The sequence below is a fragment of the Cibotium barometz genome, chromosome 4 (genome assembly GCF_041138505.1).
Source record: "Cibotium barometz isolate CiBa-2024 chromosome 4, ASM4113850v1, whole genome shotgun sequence".
NCBI classification, from domain to species: domain Eukaryota; kingdom Viridiplantae; phylum Streptophyta; class Polypodiopsida; order Cyatheales; family Cibotiaceae; genus Cibotium; species Cibotium barometz.
In genome coordinates this window covers 44454285-44469142 of record NC_141049.1, presented here as the reverse complement: position 1 = coordinate 44469142, position 14858 = coordinate 44454285, and the positions used below count along the sequence as shown (strand labels likewise).

At 45.2% G+C, this 14858-nt stretch overlaps 1 protein-coding gene across 3 annotated transcripts in view; it reads right to left on the bottom strand.

Annotated features, from left to right (window-relative positions):
- ATXR2 (histone-lysine N-methyltransferase ATXR2) overlaps positions 1-13439 on the bottom strand; it is a 76577-nt gene extending 63138 nt beyond the window's left edge. For 2 of the 3 annotated variants that reach the window (XR_015264581.1, XM_086789807.1), the window contains exon 1: positions 13238-13439. Coding sequence is in view for 1 of the 3 variants with exons in the window: in XM_086789807.1 (XP_086645933.1) it covers positions 13238-13336 (99 nt within the window). In the remaining 2 variants the exon portion in view is untranslated. The remainder of the gene's footprint in view (positions 1-13237) is intronic. The other variant, XR_015264582.1, reaches the window with a different exon arrangement.
- Positions 13440-14858: the final 1419 nt, after the last annotated feature.

Below are 14858 nucleotides of genomic sequence, written 5' to 3'. Positions count from 1 at the left end.
TTGCTGATCGTGGACATAACACTTCAGCACATCAAAGGCCAACTGGTTGTATATCTCTGTCTGGCCATCTGTCTGTGGGTGGAATGCACTGGAAAAATTCAACTTAGTACCAAAATTATCAAACAAAAATGACTGGTAAACTTGGCATCTCGGTCTGACACTATGGTCCTAGGAATCCCACCAATCGGATACCAATGCCGAATGAATAGCTGGGCAACATCCTCGGCGGTCACATTGGCACTGCAAGGAATAAGCATCACAAATTTGCTGAACCTGTCAACAATAGTCAAACACTGTGTATTACGCTTACTCGGACTGGGAGGCAGATTTGTGACAAAGTCCATCGAAATGTCTTGGAAAGGACCCTCAGGAATTGGCAAAGGCTGTAACAACCCTATCTTCTTTCCACGAGAAGCTTTCACCTTTTGACAAATGTCACAGCGTTGTACATATGTAAACACATCACGCCTCATCTTTGGCCAATAGTATTGCCGTTCTAACTTCTCCAGAGTCGAATTCATGCCCCTATGACCACCTGTAATGGCGTCATGGGCATCATGGAGAAGAGCTGCCCGGAATGATTTCATGACACACAATCGGCCTTTGTAGTAAAGCCAACCATCGCGTATCAGAAAATGGCATGGTCCTGTGGCATCCAATGCCTGTTCCCACTGAGTACCGAATTCCTCGGAATCCGCGTACGTGTGCTTCATGTTTTCTAGTCCAGTACCAACAAGGTCAAGTCGAGTGGTCTGAATCGCATTTCCTGGAAGGTACTCAATCATGCCACCAAACTGCTGGAATATCTGACTCCAGCGGTGCTGTCGATCACTCCACTGTGCACTTGGCATCGTCTGAATCCAGCGCAATGCCTGATGGTCAGTACGAACCTCGAAGTCACGACCATACAGGAAATGTTTCCAATGTTTCAAGGCCTGTATTACTGCTAGAAGTTCACGATCATAGACTGAGTAGTTCTTTTCGGCGGGCAGTAACTTACGAGACATGTAAGCTACTGGATGACCATTCTGTTGTAATACACCTCCAATTGCGATGTTACTCGCATCGGTGATCACCTGAAATGGTTCGTCCCATGAGGCAAGGGCTAAACAAGGCGCTTCTGAAAAAGCCACCTTGAGGTTCTCGAATGCCTCCAACGCTCGTGGAGTCATTCGAATCTTTTGCCTCCTTGTTTTCACTCCCTTTAGCAGATCGGTGAGGTCTGCCGAGAGATCGGAAAACTTGTCAATGTGGGTGGAATATGCCTGGCATATACCCACAAATGATCTAATGTCATAAGCAGTCTGAGGTACTTCCCAGCTAACAATCTCGGCCACTTTAGCCGGATCAAGTCGAATGCCTTCGGCACTGATTATATATCCCAAGTAATGTACCTGGAATAGATAAAATTCTGACTTCTTTTCATTGATATAGAGCTCGTTGCTTTCCAGCAAATTAAGGACTTTCTCCACATCAATGTCATGCTGCTCAACTGTAGCTGAAAATATGAGTATGTCGTCCAAAAATATGAACACACACACTCCAATCAACTCCCGGAAAATACGCATCATCATGCGGTTAAATGTAGCTGGGGCGTTCGTCAAACCAAATGGCATGACCACAAATTCATAGTGGGCCCATTCTGTACGGAAAGCTGTCTTGGGGATGTCCCCCTCAACAATCCGAACCTGGTGGTACCCACTCTTTAAATCCAATTTAGAGGACACCTTAGCTCCATTCAGCCTCTCGAGAATATAGTCAATTCGAGGCATCGGGAATCTGCTCTTGATAGTCAGCTTGTTGAGTGCACGATAATCGACACACAACCGAGAAGACCCATCTTTCTTCTTGACAAATAAGATCGGTGCTGCAAATGGCGACACGCTGGGGCGGATGAAGCTAGCTTACAACAATTCTTGGAGTTGGCGGTCCAACTCCGATTCCATTGCCTTAGAAAGGCGATACGGAAACTTGCTCGGGGGTTCCGAGCCAGGGAGGAGGTCAATCTTGTGATCCTCCGGTCTGGACGGGGGAAGCTGGGGAGGGAGACTGTCCCGAAGAAAAATCTTCTGGAACTTTTCATGGAGAACCGAGTACTTCTCGGAAGCACTGGCCACCGTCTGGGCTGTCTGGATGTAAATCATCGCACACTGTGCGCCTTTCCTGACTGCTCGCTTAGCCTGCAAGTGGCTTATGAGCGGAAAGTTTGGAATACCTAGCTCACACTTAATGGTCACCGGGGTGTTTGACACATTCCGATCGATCTGGAATGTGTGCTTGTCCCACTTGACATCAGGAAGAAACTTGTGAAACCACTGGATACCCAAAATTATGTCTGCTCCTACAAGAGGGGCAACCATAAAGTCACGCACAAACTCTATGCCCTGAATCACTAATTTAGCACCTAGAGCTTCATACTTGACGCTCGTTGTCATACCTGTGCTAAAACCCTCAACTTGTTTGTCCACCGGAGTTAGCTCGAAACGGGCACGCCTAGCGGCCTCTTCCGTGATCACATCCTCCGTACTGCCGCTGTCAAGCAAGACAACGACTCTCTGGCCACCTATGTAGCTAAAGGACTTGAGCAATTCGTTGCGCTCATACTCCTGGTCATGGGCGCCCTTCTGCTTATCTTCGAGCTCCCGGCTAATAATTGCTCCAACTGAAGCACCGGGGGTTGAAGAACTAGGGGTAGCCACTGGGGTCTGAGTGGGAGCTGTGCTCACCACGGAAGCTGTGGAGGCGGCGGCGGCCTTTGGAGGCTTCTTCGGGCAATCCCGAGAAGTATGTCCTTTTGTGTGACAAAAGTAACATCTACCCTCCTTCCTGTACTGAGCAAGCTCCTCAGCACTCAACTTGCCACTGTCTTGCCTGCCTCCGCTTTCTGGTCTGGAGTAAGCTTAGACGCATTGTTCGAGTTCTTGGAGCCAAAGGCTCCCGGGCTCTGTCCTGGGGAAGACCCCGTCTGGTTCTGGCTTTTGCCCCCCGAGGCGTTAGCCTTGGGAGAAGCCGGCTGGGAAGTCTTGGGCTTGCCACCATTGTGTTTCATTTCTGCACTCTGCGCAAGCGAGAGTGCGTCCTCAAAGGTGGCTGGCCTAAACATACGCACCTCCCATTGGATTTGCGTGTCCAGGCCATACAAAAACTGCCCTTTCTTGTCCGCATCAGATAAGCCTAATTGTAGACACAAGGTCGAAATTGGCAAACTGAAGGACTGGTTGCACATTCTGACGCGCACCCCTGAACTCGTCTTCGAGTCGCTCAAGGTAGTGGGGCGGTAAAAACCGCTGCTTAAGGTCACGGACGAACTCGTCCCACCCATAAGCTGCCATACCTGATCTGGTGTGGGCATGAGCCCACTGAGTCCACCAAGGAATGGCCTCACCTTCCAAATACCAACTGGCTAAGATCACTTTGTCAATATCTGATTTCCTAACTGCGGCAAAGTAAGCTTCAAATTGATGTAACCATGAATACAGAGTAGTGGGATCGAGTTTACCATTATACTTACTGAAATTCATTTTCTCGGGAAAATGATTCGAGGGCGCCGCCGGTGTCAATCTGGCGTCCAAAGCTCGGAGGTAACGCTCGTGTTCCACTCGTCGCATGGCTTCGTCTTCTCGTTGTCGAATCTCCAATGCACGCATCTGCATCTCAAGCAAGGAGCTTGGCTGCAGCTGTGACCCCTCGAGAGGGTCCCTGTGACGAGGATCTGGTATCTGAGGTACGGAAGGAGAGGGAGGAGGAGATGGAAAACGCGATGCTGGAGAGCGAGAACGCTCCTCCAGAGCCAAAATCCGCGCCTTCTGCTCATCCAACTTGGTTGTCTGGTCTGCGATTGCTCGCATCATCTGCTGGAACATGTCTTGTACACTCAAGCCGGGTGCCCTAGCTGGGCTGCCTGGTGCACTCTGGTCCCATGGTTCTGGTTCTCTCTCGTCGCCAAAGCTCGCCATAGCGGGAATATGCAATTCCTTTCCGGAACGCAATCTGACCATCCACTATCTGTGTGGGAGACTTCCGGAGGCTTCCGGAGGCTAAAAACCAACCGTCCTTCGAGGGACAGGAGTCACTCCGAAAAGGGTAGTCCACCGGCGTCTAAAAACCAACCACACGAGCGAAAAAATTTTCTGGTTTTCTTTGCTAAATCTTTGTCCTTGAAGTAGGCTCTGATACCACTGTAATATGCGGAAGCTTCGGAGAAGGATCGGTACTTCAAAACTCAGAAAACAGCACTCTTTTCGCGACGGAATTAACGCACAAAACTGAAAGACGATGTGCAGAAAAATAGAGAGAGAAGGGGGAGATGGAGAAGGACACAGTATTGGGTCCCAATTACCCTCTGTAGGGCCCCCACCACGGATGGTGTATTTGCTTTATTAGAATGATGTAAATTTGAAACAAATACAAAGTACTTGACCTTTTCTTGGCTGGAAAATCTGCCCTTGACCTTCAGTCCTTCACCCCTTAGCTTTAGCAATGTTCTTGGCTGTCCTGGCCCTTGGTTGCTTGGAGCACTTGGTGAATTATGAGATGGGATGAATGAGATCTTGGCTGGGCTTTTATACCCCTCCCTTCATGCAGTCGGCTGGCTTCAAGACAGCCCACGACTGAGTATTTTAATAAAATACTCACACACTTTAAATAATGCTGTTTTCACACTATATTAGACCCTGTCCAGCCTGCGCATGCTTCTGGGCAGCACCCTGGCTGCTGGGCATGCTGCGCAGAGGTGTGGGACAGTTCCCTACACCTGGCCGCCTGCTGTTTAGGGCTTTGGACCCAGACGACTGCCTGTCCAGCAGTAGTACATCTGGCCGACAGCCCCTCCCAGCCCTTGCCTTGGCTGGTGGGCAAGGCTTGGGCCCTCCTGGCCCCTTGGGGGTGGTTCTACACCTCCCCCATGCCCAGACTAAGTATGCAAGCTGCAAATCCTTGCACTGGGGTAGCCCTATGGGCTGGCCCCATCTCTACATGCAAACTACATGCCTACAGAGGCCTGGCATCCAGTTGCAAACCAGATACACAGCACATCTGACATCATTCCAGAGGGAGACTCACAGCGCGGACTGGCACTGCTTCATGTGCAGGACAATGCACACCTGACCTTGGACTCATGTGCAGGACGATGCACACCTGACCTCGGACGACTGAGATGGATCCCTGGCTGACTCGTCCCGGACTGGGCTCACATGGGACCAGTTCACCATCCCAGGTCCTGCACCTACTGTACAGAAATGTCTACGTGGCATCCAAGTGCGGGATGCACGTGACAGACTAAGCTTTCAGAGAAGCATATGCGATGGGCAAACTTTTTGTCTATGTTTCACTTTCAGATTGTGCATGTGGAAGGCAAAAAGAATGTAGTGGCAGATGCTTTGTCACGCAAGCCACAGGTCTCTACAGTTTCACTTGCTTATCATCATGAGCTTGATGAAATGAAAGAGCAGTATGCCCATGATGAGGACTTTGGCAGGGTGTATGATCAGATGTCTGAGGGTCAGCGGCATGAGCACTATACTCTGAGAGATGGGTTTTTATTGATGCATGGCAGACTGTGTGTTACCAGGCCATTGCGACTCAAGGTTATGATTGAAAGTCATGCTCCACCGTATGCAAGTCATCGAGGTATTGACACCACCGTAAAAGCAGTGGAGACTTTCTTTTATTGGCCAACCCTGAGAAGAGATGTTGATGCCTTTGTGAGGCAATGCATCGTATGTCAGAAGGTAAAGTTTGACCGTCAGAAGACACCAGGGTTATTACAGCCTTTACCTATTCCAGATAGACCTTGGGAGAGCATTGCCATGGATTTTATATTTGATCTTCCACGGACACAAACGGGCAATGATGGCATTTGGACTATCATATGCAGGTTCAGTAAGCAGGCTCATTTCATTCCAGTGCGTAAGACGATCAAAGTGGATCATATGGTGAAGTTGTTCATGGCGAACATCTTCAAGTATCATGGCTTGCCTACGTCTATCATTAGTGACCGTGATCCACGGATGACGAGTTTGTTTTGGAGAGGGTTATTTGACAACATGGGTACAACTCTCAAGTTTTCATCGTCATTTCATCCACAAACAGATGGTCAGTCAGAAGAGGCTAACTCTACACTGTTGGATCTTCTCAAGTGTTATGTGCGGGCAAGGCGCCTTTTGAGATTGTGGAAGGAGGGAAGAAGGTACCACCCATTTTGCATACAAAGGATAAGATCTTTGAGGCTGATCAGTATGTGGAAAATATGGATGAAGCTTATCGGAGAGTTAAGTTGGCACTCCAGAAAACTCAGCAGAAGTAAAAGAAAGCCGCAGACCGTCACAGACGTGTTTTAGAGTTTGCATTGGATGATTGGGTTCTTTTGCGCTTTGAAAAGGCTAGACTCAAGAAGATGAAGGGTAAAGAGCGCTTATTCCCTAAGTTGAGCATGCGTTATTATGGGCCTTTTCAGGTATTGGAAAAGATTGGTGAGGTAGCCTATCGTTTGAAGCTACCAGATCACTGGAGGATTCACAATGCTTTTCACGTGAGTCTCCTTAGACCTTTCCGTGGGGATGTGCCTGAGGATGTATCAGATGAGGCTCAGCCGGAAGTTGAAGAACTTGATGAGGTTCTTATTCCAGAGCAGATACTGGCACATAAGGAAAGAAAGGTACGAGGTAAAGTTTCCCGACGCTATCTTGCGAAGTTCAAGAACTATTCACCGATGGATGCAAAGTGGATGGAGGAAGGTGACTTAACAGATTCACCTCAGGTTTTGCAGCTTTATCTCGATGCCTTTGAGTTAGAGCCGACTCTTGTTGTGGCTCATTCAGGTTCAGCAGAGCATGGGTCTGGAGCATTACCTGATGCTCAAGAGGGGGGTAGCACCTCCACTCCCTTGATACAGACAGGGTCAGATGACATCTAGAGGTCGCTTGGTGCAGTTTTTATCTCACCCGAAGGTACTGATGGCTGACAGTACATCTGTTTATGGGACTTCTATGATATATGTGTACTAGTCACATGGGATATTGTGGTTGTGTATGGTTCACAGTGGTATACAACTTGGACTACTACTACGCCATTGGTTTGCAGTGAATGATGTTACATGTGCTTGGCATAGAGAGATTGGGACGCTGATCTTGCCATATTGTATATTTCACTTTCGATATTTTGCTGTATCACCAGAATGCAATCGAGGACGCTTGCCATTTTTCAAGAGGGGGGTATGTCATGGCCCTGTGAAAATGGAACAGCACAAGTGTGGGCATGGTGGTTGCTGAGTCAAAATATTAAAGGATTCACATGTGGGGTGCCCGGACAGAGATAATGATGTGTGGACATCCCTAGGTGTGAAGGGGGGAACTAGAACATTAATATTTTTAATGTTATATGTATGGTTGCCCCTAGGCCTTAGTGGCCCCTAGGGAACTTTAATAATTATTAAAGTTGGGGCCCTAGGACAAGTTTGGAGAAGGGGCAACTCCACTTTTGGAAACTGTACGGACAGCAGGTACAGTTACCTGTACGACTGCTGACAGGTGGTTGTGCTGCAGGTACAAAACTATACCATCAAGTACAGTCGGGTACAACAGGAGCAGGCGCACTAGTACAGCTGTGCAGGTGGCGCTTTTTCTGGTACAGACAGAGCCGTACAGCTGCAGGCGACGCTCTTCTTGGTACAGGCGGAGTTTTTCTTGGAACAGTCGGCGCAGCATCAGAGAGCTGCAGATACAGCACTGAAGTGGATGCAAGAGAGGAAGGTACAGGCAGGTACACCCACACGTGTGAAGCAAAGTTGTTGAAACAAGTGTGCAAGTACAGACTGGTACAATCACTTCTTCCGGTGCAGATCCACGAGCTGATTTTGGTAAGCTCTGAATTTGTTCATCTCTCTCTCTTTCCATTGGCTTATGTCTGTTTGCAGATTTGAGCTATCTGGCCCCTTGTGAGAGGAGGGGTATGGCAGATTGAAAAGGGTGGAGACAGAGATTGAACAGTGAATGTATGTTTGTGCTGGGATGTTGAATCATGTGCATGAGATATGCCAGATGTATGCTCATGGCTGCCCTGCTAAAAGATCTTGGCTGATCAGAGGGAGGCACAGAGTGTTGTTTTGAGACACAGATCTGTGTGTGAATCCTCTGTGCTAAGAGGTATTGTGGGCTGTCAGATTGGACATACAGGTGTACTCTCTTGGCTGATTTTGTTGTACTCAGCCTCACATTTTTGAAATTGAATAAAGAAATACCGCAAGGGGTGCCAAGCTTTGGGGCCAACAGGTGTCGTTCTATTTTCAGATTTGGGGCACTCTAGCTCCAATCTATTTTGTTTTCATATCTAGACTACAAGTGGACGGGTGACTGCTAGTCTACCGCACTTTGGTTTCTACCAGAGGCCGGTTTCACCCAGAGACTTTCATCATGTCAAGCTCCATGGCCATAGATGTACACCATGTCAGGCCCCACAAGCCACACATGTACTATCATGTCACGCTACACCAGCTATACTTGTACTGTCATGTCAGGCTCCATATGCCACACAGACACACCATGTCAAGCTACACCAACCATACATGTATGTCATGTCAGGCTCCACATGCCACACATGAACAGTAGAAAAATAGAAGTTGTAAGGAATTTTGTGACATTCCCCCCTACTTCTAAGCAGTTCACCGCAACTGAAAAGCTTCCAAGTAGGCCTTCAGAAGTTCAGGATAATCCGCAAAATAATCCTCGTCCATCCATTTTGCATCCATAGCCAAATAGTTTTTAAACTTCACAAGATACCTGCGCACTAGCTTGCCACCTACATGCTTGCGCTCTTTATGAAAAACTATCTGCTCAAGTTGCAATACCTCCTCAAGTTCATCCACTTCAGGTGGATCTTCCAAAACTGGTTCCATAGGAGGTGGTCCCACATAAGGCCTTAACAAACTGACATAAAAGGCATTGTGGATTTTCCAGTGATCGGGCAATACCAATCTATATGCCACTTCATTTATTTTCTGCAAAATTTGGAATGGCCCAGAATACCTGTTTGAAAGCTTAGAAAATCGGCCTTCCTTACCTGGCCGCTTCCGAAGACGTGCTTTCTCAAACTTTAGTAATACCCAATCACCTTCCTTGAAAACCACCTCTCGCCTATGTTTGTCAGCTGCTTTTTTTTGCTTAGCTTGAGATCTTTCTATGGCTGTCCAAACCTGTGCAAACGCAGTATCCAAATCACGGACATACTCATCTGCTGCAAAGATTTCATCTTTTGTTCGTAAGATAGGTGAAAGCACCACCTTGCCATAGACTATCTCAAATAGAGCCTTATTAGTTGAAGAATGCACTGTGTTATTGTATGCAAATTCAACCAATGGCAAATACTTTTTCCAATCTGACTTCTCTGCTCAGATACATAACATTTGAGCAAGTCAAGCACAACTGAATTTGCTATTTCACTCTGACCATCCGTCTGAGGATGATAGGCTGATGAAAAACTCAACTTTGTGCCCATATTATCAAACAATGTCCGCCAAAATAAACTGGTAGTCCAAGGATCTCTATCCCCCACAATAGACTTAGGCATGCCATGATGTTTGAAAATCTGAGCTAAGAACAACTTTGCCATGTGCTCTGGCTTGATTGTTTTCCTCACAGGAATGAAGTGTGCCTGTTTGCTAAAACGATCTATAATAGTCCATATAGCATCATTTCCATGTGCCGATTTTGGCAGATCCATAATGAAATCCATAGCAATGCTTTCCCATGGTTCCTGTGGAATGGGTAAGGGTTGAAGCAAACTGGGTGTCTTGTGTCTGTCAAACTTGACTATTTCTCTCATAATATAACATACTCTCCCATTGTGCAATTGAGTCTTGCTCTTGCTAATCTCTCTCCCTGATGCATGCTAGTGAGTATGTGTGAGTGAAGTGAGGTGAGAGGAGGGACGAGGATCCGTAGTGCAACGCGGCGATGTGACAACGCTCGTGGGAGACGCGGTGGAATTGCTTCTCAAGGAGTTGTAGAGCTTGGAGACCTCAAGGGTTACAAGCTCGGCCATTGGAAAGATCCTCATGACAGTTACGGTTCACCAGGTAAGCTCTTTTTGGATGTGTTTCAAGAAGGGTTAGGATGAGCCATAACACCTTCTAATAACGGTATGCTTTAGATAAGGTACCAAGTTATTTAGAAACAAGTGATGATATTGTGCATCCCATTGCGCCTATTGGTAAAGTGTCATTGTCTATGGAGAATGGCAAAATGAAGTACTTGGTAAATGTACTTCATGTTCCAAATATCACAAAGAACGTGGTTTCTGCTAGACACATGGTTGAGCAAGATATGCAAGTAAGGTTTAATCCTAAAGCATGTTTTGTGGAAGACTATAAATATCAATGTCGCTTGGTTTCAATGGGTAACAAAAATGGCAGGATGTCTACTTTGCATGTGAACATGCATAAGGTAAATGCAACCATGTTTACGCATGGAATAGGTATCATTGCAAATTGACATATGGCACAAGTGCATTAGTCATGTGAATATACCATTGAAGTCTATGCAAACCCAATAGAATTCTCTTAAATTCTGTGTTTAAATTCTATGAGTATTTGATAAATGAATAATTAAATAATCTAAGAGAGAAATTAAGGATTGTAAAAAAAAAATTTCAGGAAATCTATCGAGATCGAAATATTCAGATAAATGATTAATTTATTCCTCATTGGAATTCTTAACTAATTTAAAAATCAGTTAAGTGAATATTCAAAGAAAGAAATTCAGAAAAGTACTGGTACTTTGGTCTCATAGGCCACTTTGGTCTCTTATAAACGTTAATATATCTTTCTTTCTTTCTTTCTTTCTTTCTTTCTTTCTTTCTCTTGTACTCTTATCTCCGCTACATTGTGCAACCAAGGTGCTGAATATTCATTATCAAAGTATAATCCTGTTTGTAAGCTTCCGCATGTTACACGCCTTCACCTTTTGGACTATCACCTCATTGGCAGCCTGCGGGGCAGCTGTAGTTTTAGTTTTAGTGGAGGAGAATATGACCCACCTATAACTACAAGGTGGACAACAACCAAGGCTAATGTGGACAGCCCGTAGCCAAGCACATTCAAGGCTCCTCAAGGCGATTCTAGACCAATTTTGGGTAGCCTTGGCATTTGCACACCAACCTCCCCATGGAGCCAAGGATTGGATAGCTTTTTACAACAATGTGAACACGTTAACAATAGTCTTGTAATTGAGCCACAAAAGTGGCTTAAGACTAATTTATTAATTTTTTTTTAAATGAATCAACTCAAAATCCCATGAAACAACTTGATTAACATGCATCTACCTATGCTAAAAGTTTTGGAAAAAATCATGTATTAGGAAAATTTATAGTTTTTAAAATTACTAAAAATAGCATAAAATGATTGTAATAGCCTTATCTTCAAGGAGACTGAATAAAAAGTGTCTTTAGTTTGTAGAAGGTACATGCCAATGGTCTGAACTCATAAGAATTTTTATATTGCATTTCTAGTGTGCTTAAAAAAATTTTAAAAACATCTTCAAACTAGAACTTTTTCACGAAAAATATCTAATGATTACCATGAAAGACTATGTTTTTAATACTCTTTTAGCATTTGATAACCTTGTGTTGAGAGAATTTCCCTAGTAGATATTTCTTTGAAATATTATACTTAAAGCGAGATGAATTTTTTACAAAAGTCTCTAAAAGCCATAATTTCGTGGCTTTTTTTACAAGAATAGCGCTAAATAATTTTTATGACATGTTTTTAGGGCTTGCAAAAGGCTGGCCAACTAGACCACGGTATTTGCTATAAATGGGCCTTCAACCCATATTTAAATCAAACATTTCTACACTCAGGGCTTCTTAGCGCACTAGAGGACACTCTAGAGAGTAAGAAAAACACTTCTCCTTTTAAGTTTCTAAACTCTACCATTTGAGATTTCTAAACTTTTACTAAGGTTTCTCACAAACCTCCTTCCATCTACACCTAATGAACCCTACCTCTCAGCTCTTATAAAATATTATGCACACCTACTGACACATGTGAGAGGAGAGAAGGTCATTTGTTTAAGGAGTAGATATCTGAAAACGAGAGAGAGAGAGAGAGAGAGAGAGAGAGAGAGGAGGGGAAGTACAGCCTTCAATGGCCAGCTCTTGCAAGTCCTTGCCAGATTTAAAGAGTTGTAGTCGTTCGGTAGAGGCGTAAGAGGGACCTCCCGCTCCAAGATCAATACATTCAAGATTCAGTTCAAGACCTTTGCTTTTCAAATGTTTTGGATTTTTTGTGCAACTCTAGAGTCTATACCGATTAAAAACCTCTAAAAATAGCACCTCCTCAAAGGTAGGCAAAGCCCCACCATGCACATCTGGAAGGTTTAACCAACCCTCACCTTCTCCAAATCCACTAGGACTGCCAACTGCCAGGGCCTCCCCACGGCCTTTGGCAATAACACGGCCTTCCAAAAAGGCAAAGATATGGTCCAGGATATTCCAAACCCTAAGTGTGGATAAGGCCAATGCTCCATGATTCAAGCAATTGTGAAGCATCAGAGTAGCCTCTTGTTGTGATTTGCTAATGGGTTAGTGATATGTCAGAAGAAAAATCATTGTGTGTGATCAAAGAAAAATCATTGTGTGTGATCAATGTTGCTTGAAAAACCCCCAAATATATATACGTATGTGATATGTCATTATGTGAATTATCATGAGTAGCCCAATTGCCTACAAATGTGTGTGGCGATGTTCATGAAAGATGCCTTGAGAGACCCCCACCCTAAGGAGTTCTCATTACAACCTCCAGACGGTTAGCTACATCTAGACAACCATGGATTTGTCTTAGGGCATCTCAGAGATCCACAGCATCTCATAGGCCCAGGGTTTATGGAACCTCATCCAGTACCGAGACGAGACCACAGGGAGCCTGCAGGGTTACCTTGGACATGCTCCATGGATGCATGAACATAGCCCCTCACAAAGGACGAGGTTCTAACCTGCCTCTGCAAATCCAAGGTCTATATACAATGTGAACTTGCAACCATTGCAAGAGAGTAATTCAGCCGGAATCACTAACTCAAAACTCACATTTCATTTTCCATTATATATGGATAACTCTAGGGGATTTCATTGCATCTCCTATTGCACAGATTTGGCCACGTTGGCCTTCAGCAAATCTCTCTCTCTCTCTCTCTCTCTCTCTCTCTCTCTCTCACACACACATGCACGCATGCAGAGTATTTAAAAAACTAACCCGGATTGCCTCTGCGCTGGGTTCCGCAAGCATACGGGAGATGGTGAGGCCGTGCATCTCATCGATAGCCTCATGGCTGGGTACCTCCGTTGGAGGCATGTTTACCCCGCTCTGCTGTGCTATCACACTAAGCCCTTTGGGTTTTACAAACTATGTTTACACACTAAATGGCCCTTCTTCCTCAACGCAAAGTACCTACGCTCTTGGGAGGCCGGACATGGGGCGGATACAAGCTAAGTAGGATTTAACCCTCATGATTACACGGACAATGAGCTAGACCCTCCTGTAGGGTAACGGAGCCAATAAAATGACGGGACAGTGGCGTTATACATTTTGGGCACTAGTGAGCGCCCAAAAAAGAAACAGACTACCCATATTAATGCCAAATTAGCTGTTCCATATTTCCACATAAATCTGTAAACTGAAAAGTGACGGGGCGTCACGTTATTGGGCTCCCTGCCATTGAGATTGGCATGCGCATACTTCACGACTGGAGCCACCCCTGCATATCTTCCAATCCCACCTGCAACAAAATACAGGCGCTAGGTTGTCAGCATTCAGCCTCCTTAACGACCCTATTTACTCCACACACACACACAACAACAACAACAACCATTTTGATACTTCAAATATTCTCTCATTTAATATCCAAACATGCTTCAGGCAACCAATCGAATTATAGAAGCTGGATTTACAGAAATCAACAGTGCAAGCACACTTACATACTTTCTACCATCAGATTTAGAGTATGTGATTTACAATACAACTTACTATTTAGGATTCCCTCTATTGTTGGAGAGAATAGCTTGCCAACAATCCCCACTTCATATTAATGTCCTACACCAAGCCCCCCTCTGAGTGCAAAAGATGTCTATCTGAGAGACACCCAAAGATTACTGACATTCTATGTGCAAATGTACTACTTCATAAGAATGGAGATCATGTGTGTTGCTGTGGGGGAGTGCATGTAAGACTGGCCTTCTTGTGCAAGGCCCTGAAGCAAAAGCCCTCTCCTCCCACAACTCCACTTGCCACTGCAAAAAAACCATGCCTTTCTCCACCCCCAATCTCATGTAGAGATGGTTATGAAGCCTCTCTTACTCTTGAGATCAATCATAAATCGATCATAAGCGACAAGTTGTCTAGTCTTTCGCGGCCCGAGGGGGGGGTTGCATCTTATTTGGAGATACTTAGTCCTAGCAATGTAGTCCCACTTTGTTTCACCCTCCTCTTTCTTGAGGTTATAAATCCATGCAATACTCCACTGGTGGGTGAGAATCCCATGTTGCGTCTCAAGACCTTGTAGTTGGCTTTTTTTAATTGGGTTTAAAGACCTAAACCATTGGCCTGCTTTTCCTTCAAGGAAAAGTCTGAATAAACAGAGCTTGGTGGGATCATCAATCCTTCCTATGGCATCGTAAATTTGATCAAACTTGTAATGAATGGGATCCCCAGATTCATCAAATTTGGTCATCGTCCTTGAGATGTGGATTGGATTTATTTTGGCCTACTCTGAGCCCCTATGTAATATGTTTGTGGCAACCCCTCTGCAAAGAAAAGGAATATGCACATTAACATAGAGTACACACATGTGCAATCTCATATGGGAGAAGGACACCAT